Source organism: Mirounga angustirostris, unplaced genomic scaffold (assembly GCF_029215605.1).
Source record: "Mirounga angustirostris isolate CCGP_5_RB_7025 unplaced genomic scaffold, mMirAng1.0.hap1 SCAF_14, whole genome shotgun sequence".
Classification (NCBI taxonomy): Eukaryota; Metazoa; Chordata; class Mammalia; order Carnivora; family Phocidae; genus Mirounga; species Mirounga angustirostris.
The window spans coordinates 75,738,947-75,764,982 of record NW_026991722.1 but is presented as its reverse complement, the minus strand read 5'-3'; the positions used below and the strand labels follow the sequence as shown (position 1 = coordinate 75,764,982).

Here is a 26,036-nt window from a genome sequence, read left to right as displayed (position 1 = left end):
GGAACACAAGCAGGGTGAGTGGGAGAGGGAGAAGCAGGCTTCCTGCCGAGCAGGGATACTGATGCGGGGCTCAATCCCAGGACCCTGGGATCATGACCTGAGCCAAAGGCAGACGCTTAACGACTGAGCCACCCAGGCGCCCCTGTAGTCCATTCTCTTGTGAATTTTAACTCACCACTATTTTTTATTTTCATTATTCAGTCTATATCAATAGCTGTTTTTGTTGCTGTGTTTATTTTTCTACACTGTTATTGAGAAATACAAGCCACCAGAAAGTTAAAGCCATTCTCTTGGACCCGTAACAAGGTTCTCACCTATAGTTAGCTTGTTTTTTTCAGAAGCTAGCAGTGCTAGGTACCTTTAACCGCTTTGCCATGCTGAAGAAAGCACTGTGTTCTGTTTTTGTACCTTCTCAAATGTCTGTGTCTCTGATTCACAACTCTTTGTCTAAGAGTCCTTCAATGGTCCATACAAGGAAACAAGTCTTTTTTTTTTAGTTGCTGCCTTAGGAGTTGGTCTTGTTTATGCCTAGGACCACAAAATTGTATTTATGCTTATACTGTTGAAGTATTTTACTGTTTTAAACTTAAAAATTAATTTTGGATAATAAGCTGAAAGGGAAAATACAATTTCAGTTGAATTTTAGTACATAACACTCTAGAAAAAGTATTGGACACAACAACAAAATGTTCCTTACTCTGTTGGGTACCAGGCCGTTTAGCTAACAGCCATTCACAATAGACTTTGTGTTTTGTTTTTTAAAGTGAATTGGCATTTCTCAAATTTGGAAAGATAAATATTACTTGGAAATATCTATGGTATCCCATTCTTTGATCCTCTTCAAAATAATGTCTTTAAATTTTTTATTATTTTATTATGTCTTTATTTCTCAGGTCATTTGTGTTCACTGTAGAAAGCCAAGAACATACAGGTCAGAGAGACAGCTTTGACAGTGTTCAGTACACTCATAACAGGCTGGATGTATTTTGCTATATACATAAAAATAGTTTTCTTGATGAGGATATCCCATAGTGGAGTAATTTTGGGTATTTAATTTTTTATTTATTTTATTTTTTTTCAAGATTTTATTTATTCATGAGAGACAGACAGAGGGAGAAACAGAGGGAGAAGCAGGCTCCCAAGGAGCAGGGAGCCCGATGCGGGACTTGATCCCAGGACCCTGGGATCATGACCTGAGCCAAAGGCAGACGCTTAACGACTGAGCCACCCAGGCGCCCGGGTATTTTATTTTAAAGACTGTAGTGGTTTAGTGAATTATACAATTGTGTCCAGTGCATAGTATCCTGAAAATAGTATTAAATCATGTGTTTAGGATTTCAGGTCTCTTAAGCCAGGTTTTTAATACTATCCTGTCAGAAGTTGCCCTCTATAAGTATTATTTTGGAGATAATGTTAGTATACTTAGAGAAAACTTTTTTAGAGTAATTAATTGGCATGGTTCATTAATTAAAAAAATTAAGACACAATCCAGTAACTTGGTAAAGTGAGGACACAAACCCAGCACCCACTAACCCCCAAATCATGTTTTTTTTTAAGGTTTTATTTATTTGACAAAGCAAGACAGCGAGAGAGTGAACACAAGCAGGGGGAGTGGGAGAGGGAGAAGCAGGATCCCTGCTGAGCAGGGAACCCGATGCAGGACTCAATCCCAGGACCCTGGGATCATGACCTGAGCCACCCAGGCACCACCCCCCAACATTATGTTCTTAAACATTGTACTATTGTGACATAAATTATGTGGTCTAATTTGTTGTTTAGCTGTGTCAAATAAATCTGCATTCACTTTAAAGGGTTTCCCTACAAATAAAGCCAAAAGGAAACAAAATTCCTATATAATATAAATATACATATTATATTATTCAAGATTCTTTTTTAAATCTTTGGCTTTATTTTTGGGGAAACTTTTATTATTTATTTATTTATTTATTTATTTTAAAAGATTTTATTTATTTATTTTGAGAGAGAGACACACAGCGAGAGAGGGAACACAAGCAGGGGGAGTGGGAGAGGGAGAAGCAGGCTCCCTGCAGAGCAGGGAGCCCGATGTGGGACTCGATCCCAGGACGCTGGGATCATGACCTGAGCCGAAGGCAGTCGCTCAACCGACTGAGCCACTGAGGCGCCCAATTTTTGGGGAAGCTTTTAAAAGTTAGGTTAATATGGCTTTTAACTTCTTAATGCTGACTTTTACTGATTTTCATAAGTTTTTCTTTTTCATTTTAATATGTTTTTAAAGTTGTCATATTCATATGCATATGCAAGTGAATAAGAGGCCTAGAAATAATTGATTTCTTTTTATGATCGTGAATAAGTTTCATTTGATCTCTTGGTTGCTGTGTATGTTACCGGATTGATTTGCGGGCCAAATGAAAAGTAACTACATTTTGTAAGCTGTGGGTTCTTTTTGCACACCCGTAATTAGACCATCAGATTATCACTGTAAAATTAGTATGTGTTTTATCCTTTATCTGAATTCCATTGCAGACAGACCTGGGATGCTCTCATTTTCATCCTGCTTCATTTTGCCACCTATTTTTTAGGGCATAAACCTGTTTTTCTCTCTGCATCTTTCTACCTTGGAGTTGATGTATTATCTCTACTCACTTTTTACCTGGTTTCCTTTCTTTTTCCAGTGTTTCTTTGTCTGCTTTTCTCCTTCACTCTCTTTCTGCTTTTTCTGTTGTTCCTTTATTCCTATTTGCTCTTTGATTTAATACCCCAACTCAACTACAGTTTAGTTTTCTGGCTCCTTCCTTCCTTTCCTTTCTTTCTTTTTTTTCCTTTTAAGATTTTATTTATTTATTTGACAGAGAGAGGGAGAGAGCACAAGCAGGGGGAGCAGCAGGGAGAGGGAGAAGCAGACTCCCCGCTGAGCAGAGAGCCCGATGTAGGACTTGATCCCAGGACCCCGGGATCATGACCTCAGCCATAGGCAGACGCTAAACCAACTGAACCACCTAGGCGCCCCCTGTGTCTACTTTCTTATTTTATTCTCCTGCTCCTGACTTAGGCTTCTTTCTACCGTTTCATTTCCTTGGCATGTTCTCAGTCTAGAGAACAGGGGTCAGCAAACTTAAGGCCTGTGGGCCAAATCCACTCATTGGTAAATAAAGTTTTATTGTAACACAGTATGCCTGTTTGTTTATGTATTGTCTGTGGCCACTTTGATGCTACAGCGATAGAATTGAGTAGTTGTAATACTGTATGGCTTGCAAAGCCAAACAGTATTTTCTGGTTCTTTATAGAAAAACATTGTCAACTCTCATCCTAGATCTTTTTTCCTACTGTGTTTGGGTTGTTAGAGCTGATCAAAAATACATACTGTACTGTCTTTGGTGAAATAACATAGAACATACTTTGTCTCTAACTCATTCTTTGACTCTTAATACTGTGTAATTTCATCTATTCCTTATTTGTGACCATTGAAATGGGATTTAGTTTGAAGAGTCACTTTTCTTTCCAGCTTTTTATTTATTTGACACAGAGAGAGAGAGAGAGAGAGAGAGAGAGAGCATAAGCAGGGGGAGTGGCAGGCAGGCAGAGGGAGAAGCAGGCTCTCTGCTGAGCAAGGAGCCCGATGCGGGACTCGATCCCAGGACTCTGGGATCATGACCTGAGCCGAAGGCAGACGCTTAACCGACTGAGCCACCCAGGCGCCCCTCTTTCCAGCTTTTTGTCACAATAACTGAAAAATGACAAGTGAGAAAATTAGTTATTGGGAATGGTCTCCCATCATCAACTGTCTGCTCCCTCCTTTACCTACAACTTTATCTTACCCTTGCCATCATTACTCTCTTTCCTTTGGTTTTAGTAGATGGGATGTTTCACTTCCTCTTGAATCCCAACTTCTCCCATCATGCCCTTGACTTTACCATTCCTGGGTTCTTTCTTTTTTTTCTTTTTTCTTCAAAGATTTTATCCATTTATTTGAGAGAGAGAGCAAGAACACGAGCTGGGTGAGAGGCAGAGGGAGAAGCAGGCTCCCCTCTGAGCAGGGAGCCTGATGCGGGGCTCGATCCCGGCATTCCGGGTTCATGACCCGAGCTAAAGGCAGACGCCCAGTCGACTGAGCCACCCAGGCGTCCCCATTCCTGGATTTTTGCTCTTTTATGTCACCTCTGTTTCCAGACTCTTCAACCTCTTCCTCTCCAGTTACTCCTTCCCTTTAGCCAGAAAACCTATTCAAGTCCCTCCCCTCCTGAAGAGGATTCCTTTTTATCCTGAACTCCCACTTACTATCCTGTCTTCCTTTCTTATCCAAACATCTTTTTTTTTTTTTTTTAAGATTTGATTTATTTATTTGAGAGAGAGCACATGGGGGGAAGGGGCAGAGGGAGAAGCAGACTTCCTGCTGAGCAGGGAGTCTGACATGGGACTCGATCCCAGAACCCCAAGATCACGACCCAAGCCGAAGGCAGACCCTTTACTGACTGAGCCACCCAGGCGCCCCATTATCCAAACATCTTAACTCTTCTTTTCTTTTCTTTTTTTTTTTAAAGATTTTATTTATTTGACAGAGAGAGACACAGTGAGAGAGGGAACACAAGCAGGGGGAGTGGGAGAGGGAGAAGCAGGCTTCCCGCGGAGCAGGGAGCCCGATGCGGGGCTCAATCCCAGGACCCCGGGATCATGACCTGAGCCGAAGGCAGACGCTTAACGACTGAGCCACCCAGGCGCCCCTCTTATTTTCTATTGACTCCTCTTTGCAACATAATCTGACTTTTATGTTCACTACTGGGGAACTACCTGGAAGTAACCTCTCATTGCTAGGTCCTTTGTAGTCTTTTTCAGACTTTAGTGTGGCTTTTGACACTGTTGGTTTCATCCTCCCTCAGAAGCTGCTCTTCTGTTTTTCATGTGTTTTATTCATCATTCCTTCCCTGCCCAGTCTTGGGGTTCATTTCTGTCAAAGTGCTCTTAAATGTGTGTGTGTTCCCAGTGCTTGTTTCTTTGCCCACTGGTCTTACTGCCTCTCAGTCGTTTTATAGTCTCCTAATTTCAGCGACCACATATAAGCCCACTCCCAGCATCTTTTGTATTGCCTTTATACCTTGTATTATACAATTAGATGATTCTGTCTCCCCTATTAAACTTTGAGCTCCTTGTGCATGGATACTGTTTTTTGTTTTTGTTTTTTTTTTAATCCTTGGAGCCTAATGTAGTGTTTTCCCACATCGGACAGGCACAGTGTAAATGTTTTTTGAATGAATGAAATTAGGACCTTCACATATTTTTTATTTTTTATTTTTTTTTCACATATTTTTTAAAAATTACTATTTTATACAAAGAGTGAGAAACTAGAAGTTAAGTCTTATGTATACAGCCAGCCAACAGATACTTACTGAGCCCTGGAATGTGTTCATTGCTGTGCTTGTTGCTATAGACAGTACAGAGAAATTCAAGACTTAATCTATTTTGGGTCCCTTTTGAGAACTTAGTGAAACTGTATACCCTGAACCTAGAAAAAACATGCACATAGACTTTTACATTTAATTCTGTAGTGTTCACAGTTCCCTAGGGAGTTCATGTACATGTCCATGTTAAGAAGTTCTGCTCCAGGCATTTTCATAGTTGGAAATACCAAGGCACGTGAAGGAATTCAAGAAAAATGGAATGTTAAAATTGGTGGCATTGAATTCCAAATAGAGTTCAGAGACATGAAGAATTGTTGTAGTAGTTGGAGGAATTTGGGGTGTGAATGTGTGATTAGAGGGTAGAGAAATAAAGTCATATAGATTATTTTATTCTGGTGTGACACTATTGTGTTCTCATGTGGTTGTCCTGTAGCTCTGATAGGGCACAGTCCTGTGAGTAACAGAGAATGAGCTCTTCTTCTCTTTTTTTTTTTTTTTTTAAAGATTTTATTTATTTATTTGAAAGAGTGAGAGAGCACGAGCGGGAGGAGGGGCAGAGGGAGAGGCAGACTCCCTGCTGAGCAGGGAGCCCAACTAGGGGCCGATCCTAGGATCGCGAGCTCACAACCCAAGCTGAAGGCAGATGCTTAGCTGACTGAGCCAGCCAGGTGCCCCGAGAATGATCTCTTCTGAAGGGCATGACATTAGGAAGGCCATATCAGTCATACCTAAGAAAGAGACAAATCTCCGCAGGCTATGACTTGGAAAACCTTGAATTCTGAGGAGTCTAAATTCTTCTAAATTCATTCACGGGTGGTCTTGTAGTAGGGTGATCAGGCCACAAGCCTTGCAGCTGAAGGGGCACATTCTTGGAGCTAAGAGTGCAGGCAGTAGGCTCTGTAGATGGGCAAGCAGTGCTAATGTTGGACAGGCAAGCAGCTATAAAGCTGGACAAGTGTTCATGATCAGCAGTCTGCCCTTTGACAGGAGGGAGGATAGGCCCTGTGGTGAGTAGGCAGATGGCATGATGGATAAGCAGGTGGTCTTGGCTGGGGGATATCCATGGAGCGGTGCAGGAAAGCCCTGTAAAGAGGTTGGCTTGGGCCTGTGGGCTTTGGACTAGTTTTTCTAGTGAGCTAGCTGAGTAATTCTGTGTTCTAATACTCTTCTGTTAAAACTTGAACCGTCAGAAAATTGACTGCCTCAGCTTTGCTGTGGGCTAGTAAGAGAAGGTTGTGTGTCCATGCTGGGGCCAAGTGGTTAGATGGAAACTAACATTTACTGAGGCCAGTATGGAGGTGGCACAGAGGTTATTGAGATTTAAAAAAATAAATAGGTATAGTAGAACAGGTGATGAAACATTAAACAGCGTAGTTGGAGGTATGCAATAGGGAAGTATTGCATGTTTATTAAAATACGATCTTTGGGGTGCCTGTGTGGCTCAGTCGTTAAGCATCTGCCTTCGGCTCAGGTCATGATCCCAGGGTCCTGGGATCGAGTCCCACATCAGGCTCCCTGCTCAGGAGGAAGCCTGCTTCTCCCTCTCCCACTCCCCCTGCTTGTATTCCTGCTCTCGCTGTCTCTCTCTGTCAAATAAATAAATAAAATCTTTTAAAAAAATAAAAAATAAAAAATAAAAAATACGATCTTTGATTTGTTAAAATTTCATTTCTTTATATGGTTTTAGAGTATATAAAAATTCTCTGCTGTATTCTTCATGTGTATGCCAAGGTCAAAACAATAATTCTTCATTTATTAAAAACAAAATAAAAAGCAAACGAAAACCTCTAGAATAAAATAGAATTTTATTTAGATAAAATAAAAATAATACTAATAAGAGTAAGGTGGTCTGATTTAAGATATATATGAAAACTATTGATAACTGCTGGACAGCATTAATCAGCTAGATGGTTTAAAAGGAAAACGTCTTCACAAAGGAACAAGACTTAGAAGAGCGTAGAAATAAGCATAGTGTTTATGAAAACACTACTGAAGGAAATAAAAGTAGATTCGACTAAAGGGAGAAACATGCCATTTGAATGGAAATACGTAACACTGTAAGATTGTCCTTTTTCCTCAAAGTAATCACTAAAGATAGTATCTCTGTTTTTGTAGAAAGTGACAGAATGATTCTAAAATTTATAAGATAGTACTTATTTAGAAAATTGTAGAAATTTTTCTATAAGAGTCATGAAGGAGGACTTGCCCTACGAAACATTAAAATGGATCAGAATTAAACCATAGTTGCCATAGTGGCAAAGAATAGAGAATCCAAAACAGATAAAATTCATATGGGTATTTTGCTAATAATATGATAAAGATAACTCTTTAAGTCTGTAGTAAAGGTGGATTATTTATTTATAAAATGATGTTGGTACAACATTTGGGGGGAATTAGATGCCTGCTTCATACTCACCACCAAAATAAACCCTAAATGGCTAAAAAGAGAAGTATTTAAAAAAAAAAGCTTACATAGAAATTCCAGAGGAAATCTATGAAGGAGTTTATAAGCATGACCACCAAAGCCAAAATTCATAATATAAAAGACAGAAATAGTTGAGTATAAAAAATTAAAGACTTAGATGTGTCCAAAAGTACCATAAATTTTAGAAGACATGCTACAAACTGGGAAAAAACGAATAAAAGAAGTTTTTCAAATGGCCAGTGAACATATGGAAAGGTAGTCCACCTCACTAGTAATCAAAGAGATGTAGTTTCAAAGCAATGGAATATGATTTTTATTTGGTCAGCTTGCTGAATGATAAAAGTGAGCAAGATTAATACTAGCCCATGATAGGGTATCAGAAAACAACTTACACTCCGCTAGTCAGGACAGTTTAAGCAAAAACAAGTAGCATTTTTGAGCTCTCTTGGTAGGTAATTCAGAGGAGTCCAGGAAGACGGTTTACTTGGCAGCAGTGTAACAGTGCTAGTTTACTCAATTACTGTCTGGTTTTAGTTTTATTTTTTCTCTTGCTCTTCACAGACTCAATGAAGTCCTATGAATAGCGCGTATATTAAAGTAGTAATAGGGCCGCCTACTGAGGTGTCTCAGTCGTTAAGCGTCTGCCTTCGGCTCAGGTCATGGTCCCAGGGTCCGGGGTCGAGCCCCGCATTGGGTTCCCTGCTCATCGGGAAGCCTGCTTCTCCCTCTCCCACTCCCTCTGCTTGTGGTCCCTCTCTCGCTGTGTCTCTCTCTGCCAAATAAATACATAAAATCTTAAAAAAAAAAAAAAAAGTAATAAAGCAGGGCAGTGAAGGAATGTGGATAAATTGTCTGCATTTTAATTTCTTTTCCATTTGACTACTTTTTTACCCAGATCAGTCCTGGCAGAGAGTTTTAAGGGAGTATGTGCACTTGAACGGTTGTTCTTCTAATTTACATAAGAAAAGAACAGTCTGATTTGTAAAGTGTTCTACATATTTGCCAAGGAAACAGAAAGGTGTTTGTACAGCTGTAAGAATTGGAATTAATTTTATTTACTAGCTTTTTCTTAACCTAGGTCTCAACACTTTTCTATAGAATTAAGAGTAAGTTGTAAAAAAATATTGTATTGGCTAATGGTATTGGCACTTCAGTTCCTAAATTCTGTTTTTTGTTTCCTGAACATTTCTGAATTTACTTTTTTCCCCCTAAATTTTCAACAAAATCACTTTCTTTCCATTTTCCCTTCTCTCTCTTTAACTTTTGAGATGAAAACAGTTACCTTTTTATTAAAAAAATTGCTCTAGTAATGATTAGACCCATTGACCCATTTCATTATTTCTGATGGTATAGACTAAAGACTCCCCCTACCCCCTCAAAATGGGTTCTGAACCAGGAGTCTAATGGAAAGGCTGAAAACAGAATGTCACCTCCTGATACCCTACAAAATATCTTTCTTTTGGCATCTTTGTTAGAATTTCTTTTGATCTCTTTTGGAGATAATATAGGAAATAGAAATCTAACATTCTCTGGTATCTGTCACCTTGGTGGGATTTTTTTTGTTTTTTAAGATTTTTATTTATTTGAGAGAGAGAGAGGAGAGAGAGCACAAGCAGGGGAGAGGGGACTCGGAGAGAGAGAAGCAGGTTCCCTGCTGATCAGGGAGCCCCACATGGGGCTTGATCCCAGGACCCTGGGATCATGACCTGAGCTGAAGGCAGACGCTTAACTTAACCATCCAGGTGCCCCTATCACCTTGTTTAAGTAAATCAAGCCTCAAAAGTGGGTTTCCATTTTTCTCTTGTTCTGTGTGTTATATTAATCTGGCTTTGCTGTAGGATTTGGTGTGCATTTGATTCTGTGGAGTCTTGGCTATTGATCTTCATTTAGATCTTCTCACAGAAATCTAGTTTGCAGGTTTAAGGTTTTTTGTTTTTTTAAGATTTTATTTATTTGAGAGAGAAAGTGAGTTGGGGAGGAGCAGAAAGAGAAGGACAAGTAGACTCCTTGCTAAGCACAGAGCCCAACATGGGACTTGATTCCAGGACATTGAGATCATGACCTGAGCTGAAATCAGGAGTCGGATGTTCAACCCACTGAGCCACCCAGGTGCCCCTGTCGGTTTAAGCTTTTACTCCTGATACTTGGTTGATTTTTAAGTCTTACACAGTGGTATATTAAATGGGAAAATTTCTAAAAAAAAAAAAAAGTAAAATTTCTGAAAATTTTAGCTCAACTTTTAATTTTGCTAATTTAGATTTTAAGAAGATTGCTTCTCAAATGTTATATTACTTCCAGTGTTTTCATGTTATATACTGGGTTAGTAAAAATAAGAGGAAATAGTTTATCTTAAAAATATTTTGCCTGAAGTTTAGAGAATCCAATATGTACATTTTTCAGAGTTTATTAGTAAGGAAAATAAGAACTGCTTTTTCATATTTAAGTTGGGTATATTTTCCTCTGAGGGATTTTAATATTATTTCATCATAGTACTGTAAAATATAATTTTATATAAGAAGAATATAAGGTTTCTTTATCATTAATGCATTTTGACACAATTTGGCGCTGTCTAAATAGAGCTACTGACTCTAAGCACTTTATTTAAACTTTTGGTCAAATATTGTAGCATGAGAAGCATTTATAGGGCCATTTATTGTGGAAGGCCTATATCCTGTGCACTTTCTAAATGGTGCATTGATTCAGATTATCCTGTTTCCTACTTATACTCTAAGCTTACCTATTGGGCTCCATAAGTGGGATAGAGACACAAATTGAATTGCAAGCTGTATTTTTTTTTTTAAGATTTTTATTTATTTATTTATCTGAGAGAGAGAATGGGAGACAGAGAGCATGAGAGGGGGAGGATCAGAGGGAGAAGCAGACTCCCCGCCGAGCAGGGAGCCCGACGCGGGACTCGATCCCGGGACTCCAGGATCATGACCTGAGCCGAAGGCAGTCGCTCAACCAACTGAGCCACCCAGGCGCCCGCAAGCTGTATTTTTAACAAGAACAGTATTTGGGGTTTGCTTTTCCACATCTGTTGATTCTTTCCAGACTTTGGTCAAAAGGATACCTAGGTCAGATGTCAGAGAAGAACAAAAGAAAACGATTTGAGTGTTTGGTTTGATTCTAACTAGAAAACCATAGTCTGTTTTTTAATACTTAATTTATTTTTAACACAGCAGGTAACGTGTGGACTGAAACTGAAGACTCCCAACATGATACACTGTCCTTTTCCTTGGAGCAACATCTTGCTCAGGAAGGAATTTTCTCAGGTGGCTTACTGTGTTTCACAAAGCCCATTATTGCTGCTTTCCTCCACTGTATTTGCACTTTTGAAGCTGATGTCCTTTATAGATCGTTGCCTACTGCCGCAGTTCTGACAGCCTCCATCTCAATTTTCTTGCTAAGGTTCTGTCATTTCTCACTTGAGTGGTAATAAATTTACTTTGAGTTCTAGGACTCAGAAGCTTTTTTGGAAATCACAGTTAAAAAGTAAGCACTGTTCTAGGCTGTATTTGTTGTCAGAGAAGAGGGAATAATGACTTTTTTTTTTAATAGTTGCATATAGCTATCAAGGAGAAAAGATTCCCCCCACCCCAACCCCAGCCTTTTTTTTTTTTTTTTCCTTCTTAAAGGCTGCATTTTGAAATCGTATAGGCTTCATAAAAAGTATGTTGCTGTACTTTTAAATGGATGACATCCCTTTTGAGTCTTTCCAACGTTGCTCTTAAGCAATGTAGTCTTTATTTCCAGATGACTAAATGATGTCAGATCCCAGAAGTTACTTACATCCACAATAAAATCTTATTAAATATAATTTTCTCTTAAAGGGATTTAGGAATTTGAGGCTTCGTAGCCTCGAAGTTTTTACGATTTTGCCATTTGGTGGTCATTTCAAAAGAGATACAGCCTTAAGTTATCCTTTTTTTTTTTTTTTTTAAGATTTTATTTATTTATTTGACAGCGAGAGAAGGAACACAAGCAGAGGGAGAGGGAAAAGCAGCCTCCCCGCGGGAGGAAGGAGCGGATGCAGGGCTCAATCCCAGGACCCTGGGATCATGACCTGAGCTAAAGGCAAACACTTCACTGACTGAGCCACCCTCGCACCCCTAAACTTTCTTCCTCCCATCTCCCTTCAGGCAACCACCAGTTCTGTGTTTAGCATTGTTTTTTGTTTTATTTTGTTTGTTCATTTTTTTATATTCCACATATAAGTGAAATCATATATATATATATATTTTTTTTTTTTTTCCCCTGACTTACTTCACTTAGCATAATGTCCTTTACATCCATTCTGGGTATACTACATTTTATTTATCCATTTATTAGTTGATGGACATTTCAGTTGTTTCTACTTTTTTTTTTTTTAAAAATTTTATTTATTTCTTTGACAGAAACACAGAGAGAGAGGGAACACAGGCAGGGGGAGTGGGAGAGGGAGAAGCAGGCTTCCCGCAGAGCAGGGAGCCGGACGCGGAGCTCGATCCCAGGACCCTGGGATCATGACCTGAGCCGAAGACAGACGCTTAATGACTGAGCCACCCAGGTGCCCCTGTTTCTACTTTTTAATTGTTAAGAATAATGCTGCTAGGAGGGCGCCTGGGTGGCTCAGTTGGTTAAACGACTGCCTTCGGCTCAGGTCATGATCCTGGAGTCCCTGGATCGAGTCCCGCATCGGGCTCCCTGCTCGGCAGGGAGTCTACTTCTCCCTCTGACCCTCCCCCCTCTCATGTACTTGCTCTCTCTCATTCTCTCTGTCTCAAATAAATAAATAAAATCTTAAAAAAAAAAAAAAAAGAATAATGCTGCTAGGATCGTTCATGTGCTGATTTTTTTTTTTTAAGTAGGCTCACGCCCAGTGTGGAGCCCAGTGTAGGGCTTGAACTCATGATCCTGAGGTCAAGACCTGGGCTGAGATCAAGAGTCGGGTGCTTAACTGACTGAGCTGTCCAGGCACCTCCATATGCTGATTTTTGTGTGGACATTATGTTTTCATTTCTGTTGGGCATGTACCTAGGAGTGGAATTGCTGGGTCATATATGGTAACTCAAAGTTTAACCTTTCAGGGGAACTGCTAGGATGGTTTTTCAGAGTGGCTATATCATTTTACCATCCCATCAGCAGTGTGTTAGAGCTCCAGTTTTTCCGTATCTTCATCAGTAGCTGTTGTCTGTCTTTTTGATAATACTGTCCTGGTGGGTGGTTGTGAAGTAGCACCCATGTGGTTTTTAATTTGCATTTCTGTAGTGATTAATGAATCTTTTCATGTGCTTATTGGAGATTTGCACATCTTCCTTGGAGAAATGTCCTTCGCCCACATTTTAAATTAGTATGTCTTATTATTGAGTTGTAAGAATTCTTTTTTTTTAAAGATTTTATGTATTTATTTGACAGAGAGATAACGAGAGAGGGAACACAAGCAGGGGGAGGGTCAGAGGGAGAAGCAGGCTTCCCGCCGAGCAGGGAGCCCGATGTGGGGCTCGATCCCAGGACCCTGGGACCATGACCTGAGCTGAAGGCAGACGCTTAACGACTGAGCCACCCAGGTGCCCCTGAGTTGTAAGAATTCTTTAAATATTCTGGATACCACTCATCCCCTTATCAGACACGGTTTGCAGATATTTTTCCCCATTGTGTGGGTTATCTTTTCACTTTTTTTGCTGGTGTCCTTTAAAGCACAAAAGATTTCAATTTGGATGAAGTTCAGTTTATGTTTTCTTTTTTCTTGTTTTTTCTTTTTGTGTCGTATCTAAAAAAGTTGATTACTCTGAGATTATGAAGATTTGTTCCTTTGCTTTCTTTTAAGATTTTTATTGTTTTAGCTCATATTTATTTTTTTAGCTCTCATATTTATGTGTGTAATCCATTTTTAGTTAAATTTTGTATATAAAGTGTGAGGTAGAGCTCCAACTTAATGGTGTTACATGTGGATATCTACTTGTCCAAGTACAATCTGTTGAAAAGACTGTTCTTTTTCCATTCAAATGTCTTACCACCTTTGTTGAAGTTCATTTGACCATAAATGTAAAGGTATATTTCTGTACTCTCAGTTATAGCCTATAGATTTATATGTCTGTCCTTCTGTCTGTATTATTCTGTTTTGATTGTTTTACTTTTTTTTGTGTTTTTTTTTTTTTTAAAGATTTTATTTATTTTAGAGAGAGTGTGGGGGGGGGCGCAAATGGGGGAGGAAGAGGGAGAGGATCTCAAGCAGACTCTGCACTGAGAGCGGAGCCCGATGGAGGGCTCAATCTCGACCCCGAGATCATGACCTGAGCTGAAACCAAGAGTTGGATACCTAACTGACTGAGCCAGATGCCCTTGATTACTGTACCTTTGTAGTAAGTTTTGAATTCAAGTGTTAGTACTCCAAGTGTTGTTTGTTTTGTTTTTTAAGATTGTGTATTCTGGGTCCCTTGCATTTCCATGTGAATTTTAGGATCATCTTGTCAGTTTCTGGAAAATGATAGCTGGGATTTTGATAGGGATTACATTGAATCTGGAGATCATTTTTGGGAGTGTTACCATCTTAACAATGTTAAATCTTCTAGTTCAAGCACATGGTATATCTTTCCATTTATTTGGTCATCTTTAATTTTCTTCAGATATTTTGTAGTTATCAGGGTATAAGTTTTATACTTCTGTTGATAGCTTTATTCCTCCGTATTCCTTTTTTTTGTTGTTAAAAATGTTATCCAAAATGGAGTTCGCTATTGTAAATGTATTTTATTTATTTATTTATTTTAAAAAAGATTTTGCTTATTTATCTGAGAGAGAGAGTGAGAGAGAGCACGAGAGGGAGGAGGGTCAGAGGGAGAAGTAGACTCCCTGCTGAGTGGGGAGCCTGACATGGGGCTCAATCCCAGGACCCCAGGATCATGACCTGAGCCAAAGGCAGATGCTTAACCAACTGAGCCACCCAGGCACCCCTATTGTAAATGTATTTATAAAATTTTTTTTTCATCTTCGGATTAGAACAGTATTGTTTTATAGTCTTTATTATCTAATATAAATCTTTCTTTTTTTTTTTTTTTTAAAGATTGTATTTATTTATTTGAGACAGAGAGAATGAGAGAGACAGAGAGCACATGAGATAGGGGAAGGGTCAGAGGGAGAAGCAGGCTCCCTGCTGAGCAGGGAGCCCGATGCGGGACTCGATCCCGGGACTCCGGGATCATGACCTGAGCCGAAGGCAGTCGCTTAACCAACTGAGCCACCCAGGTGCCCTATAAATCTTTCTTTTGACTCTTATTAGTAGGATAGGCACTAAACTTTGAGCTTGCAGTGAGAATATGCTTTGAGCTTGTCTGCTCTGCTATGTGTTGCTGATTCATTAATTTTCCACTGATAGTACCATTTATGCATAGTCTGCTTTGTAAAATACATTTTCTGTAATAATCAGAACAACTTTGTGATTAATATTTTAAGGCAGAGTCAGATTTTTATCGTGTTTCAAAGTAACTATTTTATGAAACAACTTCTGGAGATGAAAGCAAAAATTTTCTTTCCTTTGAAGCAAATGATAAATTAGAATGGTAATTCATTAACATTGGACACATGAAATACCTATTATATAGATAGAGTCTTAGAGGCTTTTTGTAACCTGAGCTGGATTTATTATTTAATTTTTTTAATTTTTAATTTTTTTTAAAGATTTTATTTATTTTTTGACAGAGAGAGAGAGAGAAAGAGGGAACACAAGCAGGGGGAGTGAGAGAGGGAGAAGCAGGCTTCCTGCTGAGCAGGGAGCCCGATGAGGGGCTCGATCCCAGGACCCTGGGATCATGACCTGAGCCGAAGGCAGACGCCTAAGGACTGAGCCACCCAGGCGCCCCATGAGCTGGGTTTATTCTTTTAGCTCATAATACACTTCCAGACAAGAGTCACATCTTTCTCATCCATCCTTGTTCTTTATCTGCTTGTAGGGAAATAACATAGACACAAGGATTATTTTGGTTTCTGTTTGGGAAGAAAGTTGTTTGCTTCCTTTTACCTTGCTTTCTAAAGTTTTCCTTGGTGATGTTACATCCACATTCTTTTTTTATTTTTATATGGAACGCTTCATGAATTTGCGTGTCATCCTTGCACAGGGGCCATGCTAATCTCTGTATCACTCCAATTTTAGTATATGTGCTGAAGGGAGCGCAAGCGCTACATCCGCATGCTTTTCTTCCTCTCTGTTCTTGTTCCTGTGATAGTTTGTATCCAGACATTACTGTAATCTCCTAGTTAACTTCCCTCATTAGCACAAAGAATTTTTTTTTTTTTTTTAAGAGCGAGGTGAGAGGGCTGAGGAGAGGGAGAGAGAGAATCTCAAGCAGGCTCTATGCCCAGGGGCCTGATGCGGGGCTCGATCTTAACACCCTGAGATCGTGACCTGATTCTAAATCAAGAGTAGCACGCTTCACTGAGTGAGCCACCCAGACACCCCAGCACAAAGAAATTCTTAAGCATTGCTTTTATTATATCATCTCATTTCTTGTTCAAAAATCTACAGTAGCCTCTGTTGCTTACCAAATAAAGTTGGGATGCCATACCTTGGCATTCAGGGCCCTTCCCAGGGTATCTTCTCTTTTTCAACCTAAAATCTCATTATTCCCCCAATATTAATCTACTTCTTGACCCAAGGTGGCATTTTCTGTACGCTAGACATTTCTGTCTCTATCTTTGAGCTTGCTTATCTTACTGCTGGATTTACTCTCTACCTTAAATACCTTCCTTCCTTCCTAGAATTTTAAATACTTTTCTAGGGGTGCCTGGGTGGCTCAGTCCTTAGGCGTCTGCCTTCGGCTCAGGTCATGATCCCAGGGTCCTGGGATCGAGCCCCGCATCGGGCTCCCTGCTCCGTGGGAAGCCTGCTTCTCCCTCTCCCGCTCCCCCTGCTTGTGTTCCCTCTCTCACTGTGTCTCTCTCTGTCAAATAAATAAATAAAATCTTCAAAAAAAATACTTTTCTAAAACCAAGTCAAACCTCCTTTCCTCTTTAGAGTTTTCCTTGACCTTTGCAGCTCACTGTGGTCTGTTTTTATTACCTGCACCAATGGCTACTAAAATTTACAACATTTTCTTTTTTTTTTAATTAAATTAAATTAAAATTTTTTTTTTAAAGATTTTATTTATTTATTTGAGAGAGAGAGAATGAGAGAGAACACACGAGAGGGGATAGGGTCAGAGGGCAAAGCAGACTCCCTGCCGAGCAGGGAGCCCAATGCGGGACTTGATCCAGGGACTCCAGGATCATGACCTGAGCCGAAGGCAGTCGCTTAACCGACTGAGCCACCCAGGCGCCCACAACATTTTCTTTTTAGCACGGAATGGTTTGTTTCCTCCTGCCCCCATTTAAGTCTCATGCTGAATTCCAGTTACAACAAGGTAGTGGTGAGGGAGGAAAGTTGGGAGGGGGGTGTCCTAGAACCTTAACTTAGCTTTCTTTTTGTCTGCTGTGAGGTACCCCTAAGAAATCATAGGGTTACATGGAACACAGTCGGAGAGCCAGCTGTCTACCTCATGTCCTGAATACTCAGCATTACAAAGCAGTGTGTGACTTTTTTTTTTCTTCTAATGCATTATAATTTTCTGCAGTTTAGAAACATGTTTATAGAACTAGGGATGTGTATTCCCCATGGTGTCTAGCATAATGTCTCACGGATAGTAGGTACCCAGCATATATTTATTTTTCAGTTAATATTTTAAAAATTTTATGTTTTTACATTTACTACATTCCAATCAGGACAAAACTTTTTTTTTTCTTTCTTTTTTTTTTTTTTTAGATTTTATTTATTTATTTGACAGAGACACAGCGAGAGAGGGAACACAAGCAGGGTGAGTGGGAGAGGGAGAAGCAGGCCTCCCACGGAGCAGGGAGCCCGATGTGGGGCTCGATCCCAGGACCCTGGGATCATGACCTGAGCCAAAGGCAGACGCTTAACGACTGAGCCACCCAGGCGCCCCTGTTTTGTTTTGTTTTTTTTCTTTTCTTACATAGACATATTGCCATAGATGATTAAAAACTGTAATTACCGGGCGCCTGGGTGGCTCAGTTGGTTAAGCAACTGCCTTCGGCTCAGGTCATGATCCTGGAGTCCCGGGATCGAGTCCCACATCGGGCTCCCTGCTCGGCAGGGAGTCTGCTTCTCCCTCTGACCCTCCCCCCTCTCATGTGCTCTCTCTCATTCTCTCTCTCTCAAATAAATAAATAAAATATTTAAAAAAAAACAAACTAATTACCACTCATTTTCAGGAAACTCAGGAAAGCAGTTACTCCTAGCCAAATCTAACAACGGCTTTCGTACAACATGACATATTCAGAGTATATTTTTCTTACAGAAGATTGCTTCTACTAAACATTTTAATATCCTTTTAAAGTATAAAAAAACAAAGTCCCAAGTGTTAACTTTAAAAATAAGGCCCAAATGATGCTCATATAAGTGAGAAAAGTCAGAAGCCTAAGTAAGGGAGTTAAGTATAAAAGCATACCTACATACAGGCTGTTTGAAATTCTTTTAAAATAATTAATTTGCCTTAGGTATTGTGTATGTTGGAAATGCATGCATTTTTGGATTTATATCTATGTATACAGCATATTCATCTGTGAAGAATAGTATCGAATCAGCTTTTCCTGAGTTCACTTTGAAACCTAAGATTAAAAGATACCATACCTTAGAGATTAATTTATTTCATTTTTGTGCTAACCAGGGTAAAAACAACCTCCTTTCTGCTTATGGGTCACGAAACTCATTTTCCTTGTTCAGTGCCCAAGAGGCAAAGGTAGGATTAATTGGTTTTTCTCTGAAAAAATGACATCCTTTTCTATTAAGGTAGGAAATTTTTTAAAAAGATTTTATTTATTTATTTATTTATTTATTTATTTATTTATTTATTTATTTATTTATTTATTTATTTATTTCTGAGAGAGAGAGAGAGCAGAAGTGGGAGAGGTAGAGGGAGAGAGAATCCCAAGCAGACTGCAGTGTGGAGCCCAATGCAGGCTCATTGTGGGGCTCGATCCCATGACCCTGAGATCATAACCTGAGCCGAAACCAAGAGTCAGTCACCCAACCGACTTTGCCACTGAGGTGCCTGCAGGAAATTATTTTTAAATTACTTAAAATTTTGTATGAAATTTAAGAATGCAGGTGACTGGCTTTTTGTTGTGTTGGTCTGTCCTATCTTGTGCAGTAGTGTTAGGTGTCGGGTGACTGCCGCTCACCAGTGTGTTCTGCTTTGTGTTAACCTCTCCAAATACCGGAAAGGCACAGTCTTGCCACTTTGGGCTTTTATTTTATTTACACAAAAGACTTCTTCTCTTTTCTCTTCTCTTTCTTTCTTTTTTCTTTTCAGAGGGAGAATGGGAGGTGGGGGAGGGCAGAGGGAAAGGGAGAGAGAGAATCTCCAGCAGTTTGCGCTGACTGCGGAGCCCGGTGTTGGGCTCAGTCTCAAGACCCTGAGATTGTGACCTGAGCTGAAAGCAAGAGTTGGAGGCTTAACCAACTGAAGCACACAGGCGCCCCCTACACAAAAGACTTTTAAAGACCGGTGTTTGGTTGAGAATTTCAGCTGCCGGAACAAGAAGAGATTACAAGCAGGATGACTCTGTCACTTGTTTTGGGGGGGGGTACAGGCACTGCAGAAATAGATCCTGGTTTCCTGTCCTACCTTTCTGTCTTTGAAGTAGGAGGAGCTATGTTTTGTTTTTAATAATTTATACTAGCTCTTCCCAATTCATTCTCTCCCCCAAATTTTCGAGGTAAAGGAAAAACCTTGGGACTGACTTTTTATGGATCTAACTTCAAAAACTTGAATTTTGTGGTTATATAATATCATCTCCATGGTGTATCAAATAACTACTTGCAGCATTTTAAATATTAGGTAGTTCTGCTTGATATGCCCAGAATTAAAATTAGAAAGTAGTTACGGTCTGGGTGCCTGGGTGGCTCAGTTGGTTGAGCATCTGCCTTAGGCTTGGGTTATGATCTTGTGTCGGGGCATCAGGCTCCCCACTCGGCGGGGAGCCTGCTTCTCCCTCTCCCTCTACCCCTGCGTCCTGCTTGTGCCCTCTCTCTGTGTCTCGTGCTCTATTTCAAATAAATAATCTTAAAAAAAAAATACAGTCACTCAGTATGTACAGTATCTACTGCTGCATTGTTTCGTAGGCAAGTGCTGTTGTGTGGTATATTTTATAACTCTAACTTCTTGGTATTTAGAACAGAAGGGTATTAACCTTTGGAATGCATTCAAGTTTCCCATAGTTTTGTGGCTGATACCTTCAAATGTTTTTGCAATGGTAAATTTTATAATTCTTGGGTTGGTCATTTGGAACAGAACACTGTTCCTTTGGAAACTTGAGTCTCCTAAACTCTTCTACTTCATTTCCATCTTATTTTAGCAGTCTACTTTCATGACTTTGTCATCATTTATAACTGCTTCTCTTCCATGATGCCTTCCAAGATCTCTGACCATAGCCAACTTTACCTTTACTCTTCTACTCACTTTCCTCCTGTCTCTTACAGGACTCTCTGACCATTCCCTGGCCTTCTGGTTTTTTGTTTTTGTTTTTTAATATTTTATTTATTTATTTGACAGAGAGAGACACAGCGAGAGAGGGAACACAAGCAAGGGGAGTGGGAAAGGGAGAAGTAGGCTTCCTGCAGAGCAGGGAGCCTGATGCGGGCCTCGATCCCAGGACCCTGAGATCATGACCCGAGCCGAAGGCAGACGCTTAGCGACTGAGCCATCCAGGCGCCCCTGGCCTTCTGTTTTTTAAAATGAAAAAATGGGGTCATTTATTTGATCCTCCTCTGGTCTTCCATACTTTTAAACTCTGTCTACTCCTGTAGCCAGGCTACTGGATGTGGCTGGGGAAATCCCATTGTGGTGCTGTTTAGTTAGGAATATAGGGTAGTCTCGTCTCTAGTTTTTGCTGGAGCTTCAGGAGAGTTCAGTAGACCTTCTTTACCTCTTGCTGCAACCTTTGTGACTACTCTCTCTGGTCCCTTGCTCCGTCACCTCATTTCCTTTATTTACCACAGGATGCTCTTTTTTTTATATTTTTAAAATTTTTTTAAAAGATTTTATTTATTTATTTGACAGAGAGAGCAGGAACACAAGCAGGGGGAGTGGGAGAGGGAGAAGCAGACTTCCCGCTGAGCAGGGAGCCTGATGTGGGGCTCCATCCCAGGACCCCGGGCTCATGACCTGAGCTGAAGGCAGACGCTTAACAACTGAGCCACCCAGGTGCCCCTACCGCAGAATGCTCTTTTCTTCCTGCTTTTTAGAACATAAGGCAGAGTCCTTAACCTGGATCCATTGATTCCCAAATGGTTCATGGAGAGGATTCAGGGCATTGATGAACTTGGATGGGAAATAATTTTATATCTTTATTAACCTTTGATTGAAATTTAGCATTTTGGGGCCCCTGGCTGGCTCAATCAGTGGAACATGCTTACTCTTGATCTCGGGGTCCTAAGTTCAAGCCCCACTTTGGGTGTAGAGATTACTTTAAAAAAAAAAAAGGAATTTAGCATTTCTTTCCATTAACAAACCATTAGTATTAGCAGTATCTGTGACTTTAGCACCTCTAGAACTCAGTTAATTTCATATCACTTGTATAGATACGGATATCTTGAGATATTAAGGGGCGATTGGACACTCATCTCTCTGGGGCTTGTCACTGCTGCCATTTTTACCATTTTTTTTTGTTGCACAAATTAACTATGAACTAATGGAGTCATAGCTGTCCTACCATGTTCCTTTTCTTACATATGATACAGGACACAGATCTGAATTGTTATCCTTATGTGAATGAAAAAGGATGATTTAAAAATCTTATTTCCAGGAGAAGTCATTGATTAAAAATTAACTTCGGACATTGAGGAAGGAGAACCAGTACTTAAGGACCGTAATCTGTGCTAAGGGGTTTAGTCCAGGTGGGGATGCGATTTACACTGTAGCTTTTATTTTTTTCTAGTGGATCAATAAAATTGTTATGTATTTTTTTTTTTTAAGATTTTATTTATTTATTTGAGAGAGAGAGAATGAGAGACAGCACGAGAGGGAAGAGGGCAGAGGGAGAAGCAGACCCCCTGCTGAGCAGGGAGCCCAATGTGGGACTCGATCCCGGGACTCCAGGATCATGACCCAAGCTGAAGGCAGTCGCTTAACCAACTGAGCCACCCAGGCGCCCCCTAAAATTGTTATGTATTTAAAAAAAAATTTTTTTTACTTACAGTCATTATCGGGGTGCCTGGGTGGCTCAGTCAGTTAAGTGTCTGTCTTTGGCTCAGGTCATGATCCAGTCCTGGGATCAAGCCTTGCATGTGACTCCCTGCTTGTGAGGAGCCTGCTTCTCCCTCTCCTTCCTGCTCGTGCTCTCTCGCTATCTCTCTTTCTCTCTCTCAAATAAGTAAAATCTTAAAAAAAAAAAATAAAAATTAGTCATTAAATTTGCTGTTAGATTCTATAGAGTAATGCATTTATTATAAAGAAGTATGTATATTACTGTGGCACTGATTTTTTTTTTTAAGACTTTATTTATTTATTTGACAGACCGCTAGAGAGTGAACACAAGCAGAGGGGGAGTGGGAGAGGGAGAAGCAGACTCCCCGCCAAGCAGGGAGGCTCAATCCCAGGACCCTAGGATCATGACCCGAGCCGAAGGCAGATGCTTAACGACTGAGCCACCCAGGCGCCCTGGTTTTTGAGATTTTGATAACTGCATTTCCTTATAATTGGTCTCCTTTGATTTCCTATGTATTTTATGCATTTAAATCCCCCCTATGCTTAGGGGGTCCATGGATAAAAGAAGAAAGGTTAAGAATCTGTAATCTAGATAGAGACTCCCTGTGCCCCATCTCCTTGCATTTCTCTCTTTATTATTTTATTATTATTTTTTTTTTTAAGTAAGCTCTGCGCCCACTGTGGGGCTTGAACGAACTCATAACCCCGAAATCAAGAATCTCATGCACCCCCCAACCCCCGCATTTCTCTTACTCCTTTTTATGCCTCCACTTATCCCTTTGTTTTTATTGTTCCTATCCACACACTTGGCCCTTAATGGCAGCAGTGTTCATTATCCCCATCTTGTTTTTTTTTCTTTTCTAGCCATAGTTTGCAGAAATACATGTAGACAAAAACTTTACTTTATAAAAAACCTTTAAAAACCTTATCTTATAAAACATAACTAACACCTTAACCTGTAGTATGTGTAATTTTTGTATAATATATTATTGTTACTTGAAGATTTAGCATTTTCAGGGAACACTTCAATTGATTGTTGTGTGTGTGTGTGTGTGTGTGTGTGTTTAAATTGAATTCCAGTATGGTTAACATACAGTGTTATATTAGATTCAGGTGTACAATATAGTGATTCAACAATTTCATACATTACTCAGTGCTCATCACGATATGTATACTCAATCCCCTTCACCTTTCACCCATCCCCTCACCTGCTTCCCCTCTGGTAACCATCTGTCTGTTCTCTAGAGTTAAGAGTCTGTTTTTTGGTTTGTATGTGTCTTCCTTTTTTTACCCCCTTTGTTATTTGTTTTGTTTCTTAAATTCTATGTTTGAGTGAAACCATATGGTATTTGACTTATTTCACTTAGCATTATACTCTCTAGATCCATCCATGTCATTGCAAATGGCAAGATTTCATTCTTTTTTTGGCTGAAAAATATTCCATTGTACATATATATCGCATCTTCTTTTTTTTTTTTTAAAGATTTGATTTATTTATTTCACAGAGACACAGCGACAGAGGGAACACAAGCAGGGGGAGTGGGAGAGGGAGAAGCAAGCCTCCCACTAAGCAGGGAGCCCGATGTGGGGCTCGATCCCAGGACCCTGGGATCATGACCTGAGCTGAAGGCAGGCGCTTAACAACTGAGCCACCCAGGTGCCCCTATATTGCATCTTCTTTATCCATTCATGAATCAGTAGACATGTGGGCTGCTTTCATAATACGGCTATTGTAAATAATGCTGGAATAAATATAAAAGTGCATATGTCTTTTTGAATTAGTGTTTTCATATTCTTTGGGTAAATATCTGGTAGTGGAATTACTGGATTGTATGATAATTCTGGTTTTAACTTTTTGGGGAACCTCCATACTGTTTTCTACGGTGGCTGCACTGGTTTATGTTCCCACCAACAGTGCATGAGGGTAAAAAAAAAAAAAAAAAAAAAAATTTAAAAAATGGGGTGGAGTCCCTAGCTGGCTCAGATAATAGAACATGGGACTTTTCATTTCAGGGTTGTGAGTTCGAGCCCCACACTGGGTGTAGAGATTACTTAAAAAAACAAACGAAACAAAACCCAAACGGTACACAAGGGTTCTTCTTTCTCCACATCCTTGCCAACACTTGTTTCCTATGGTGTTGATTTTAGCCATCCTGACAGGTGTGAAATGATATCTCGTTGTGGTTTTGATTTGCATTTCCCTGATGATGAGTGATGTTGAGCATCTTTTCATGTGTCTGTTGGTCATCTGTATGTCTTCTTTGGAGAAATGTCAGTTCATGTTTTCTGCCCATTTTATAATTGGATTGGCTTTTTTTTGGTGTTGTGTAAGTTCTTATTATTTTGGTTACTAGTCCTTTATCAGATATGTCATTTGCAAATGTCTTCTCCCATTCAGTAGGTTTTTAGTTTTGTTGATTGTTTCCTTTGCTGTACAGAAGCTTTATTTTGTTTTTTGTTTTGTTTTTAAAGATTTTATTTATTCATTTGACAGAGAGAGAGACAGCGAAAGAGGGAACACAAGCAGGGAGAGTGGCAGAGGGAGAAGCAGGCTTCCTGCCAAGCAGGGAGCCTGATATGGGGCTGGATCCCAGGACCCTGGGATCATGACCTGAGCCGAAGGCAGTCGCTTAATGACTGAGCCATCCAGGTGCCCCTGGAAGCTTTATTTTGATGTAGTCCCAATAGCTTATTTTTGCTTTTGTTTCTCTTGCCTCAGGAGACAGATCTAGAAGAATGTTCCTGTAGCCAGTGTCAGGAATTACTACTGTGCTCTCTTCTAGGATTTTTAGGTTTCAGGTCTCATATTTAGGTCTTTACTCCATTTTGAGTTTATTTTTATGTATGGTGTAAGAAAGGTCCAGTTTCATTCCCCATTTTGTTTGTTTATGCTATTCTTTAATATTCTTTTTTTAAAAAGACTTTTTTATTTTAGAGAGAGAAAGGGAGCATGAGCTGGAGGGGCAGAGGGAGAAAGAGAGAGAATCTCAAACAGACTCCATGCTGAGTGCAGAGACCCATGCAGGGCTCGATCTCACGACGCAGAGATCACGACCTGAGCTGAAACCAAGAGTCGGACGCTCAACCAACTGTGCCACCCAGGGGCCTTGAGAAAATATTTTTTAAAGTTTTTGAAAAATGTCACAGAGTTCTTAATTCATCAAAACAGAACAATAACAATGAAATAAGCTTTAAAAAAATTTTATCTAGAATTTCAGTGTTTGAGAAGAATGAGATGTATGGGGCACCTGGGTGGCTCAGTTGTTAAGCGTCTGCCTCCAGCTCAGGTCATGGTCCCAGGGTCCTGAGATTGAGCCCCGCATCGGGCTCCCTGCTCTTCGGGGAGCCTCCTTCTCCCTCTCCCTCTGCCCCTTGTGCTTGCTCTCTCTTTCACTCTCTCTCGAGTAAAGAAATAAAATCTTTTTAAAAAGTGGGAGAAAAAGGAGATTTAATTGGTAGAGGAAACGGGCAGCTGAGGATTCTGGTGAAAACTTTTCTGGAAGCACATTTGAGGGTTTCTGATGTTAAGTCGGAGACTGATTTTTTGTTTTTAAAATTAGAAAAATGTTTTTGATAATTTTTAAATTTCATCAAATATGTCATTTTGTGGCTTTAATAGATTTAAATTTATATTTATTAATTTATAGTATGTCACTAGCATTTTATTTTACCACTATTCTGATCCTTTAAAAAGTTCTCAGACAACGTTGAGTGATTTTTCAGAGTTGTAGATGAGCATAACTGAGAGGTAAGAGGAAAAGCTGAGGAGCAGAACATATATCCTGTTTGCTGGGTGTGGGGCATTGGGATACCCAAAAGAGAGGTGGTGCTTTGGTTGAGACACTTCTTTCTGATTACCACCAGGTGGCACCACTGACCCAGGGTGACTAAACCTTTGCCTAGAATCAGAAGAGGTTTTGAGAGCTGCTGTGGGGGTGGTATAGAGGGGTTTGCAGATGTGTGGGCAGGGGGATACTTGTGTATTCTTTTCCCCTCTAG

The 26,036-nt window shown here is 39.9% G+C and overlaps 1 protein-coding gene and 1 pseudogene across 17 annotated transcripts in view; one reads left to right on the top strand and one right to left on the bottom strand.

The window, feature by feature from the left end:
* ATXN2 (ataxin 2) overlaps nucleotides 1-26,036 on the top strand; it is a 134,196-nt gene that overhangs the window by 54,301 nt on the left and 53,859 nt on the right. For 13 of the 17 annotated variants that reach the window (XR_010407410.1, XR_010407409.1, XM_064578381.1 and 10 more), the window contains exon 6: nucleotides 10,983-11,075. The exons of the other annotated variants lie outside the window; for them this stretch is intronic. Coding sequence is in view for 11 of the 13 variants with exons in the window: in XM_064578381.1 (XP_064434451.1) it covers nucleotides 10,983-11,075 (93 nt within the window). In the remaining 2 variants the exon portion in view is untranslated. The remainder of the gene's footprint in view (nucleotides 1-10,982; nucleotides 11,076-26,036) is intronic. 17 annotated transcript variants of the gene reach the window in all.
* LOC123853304 (U6 spliceosomal RNA) lies at nucleotides 15,849-15,949 on the bottom strand (annotated as a pseudogene).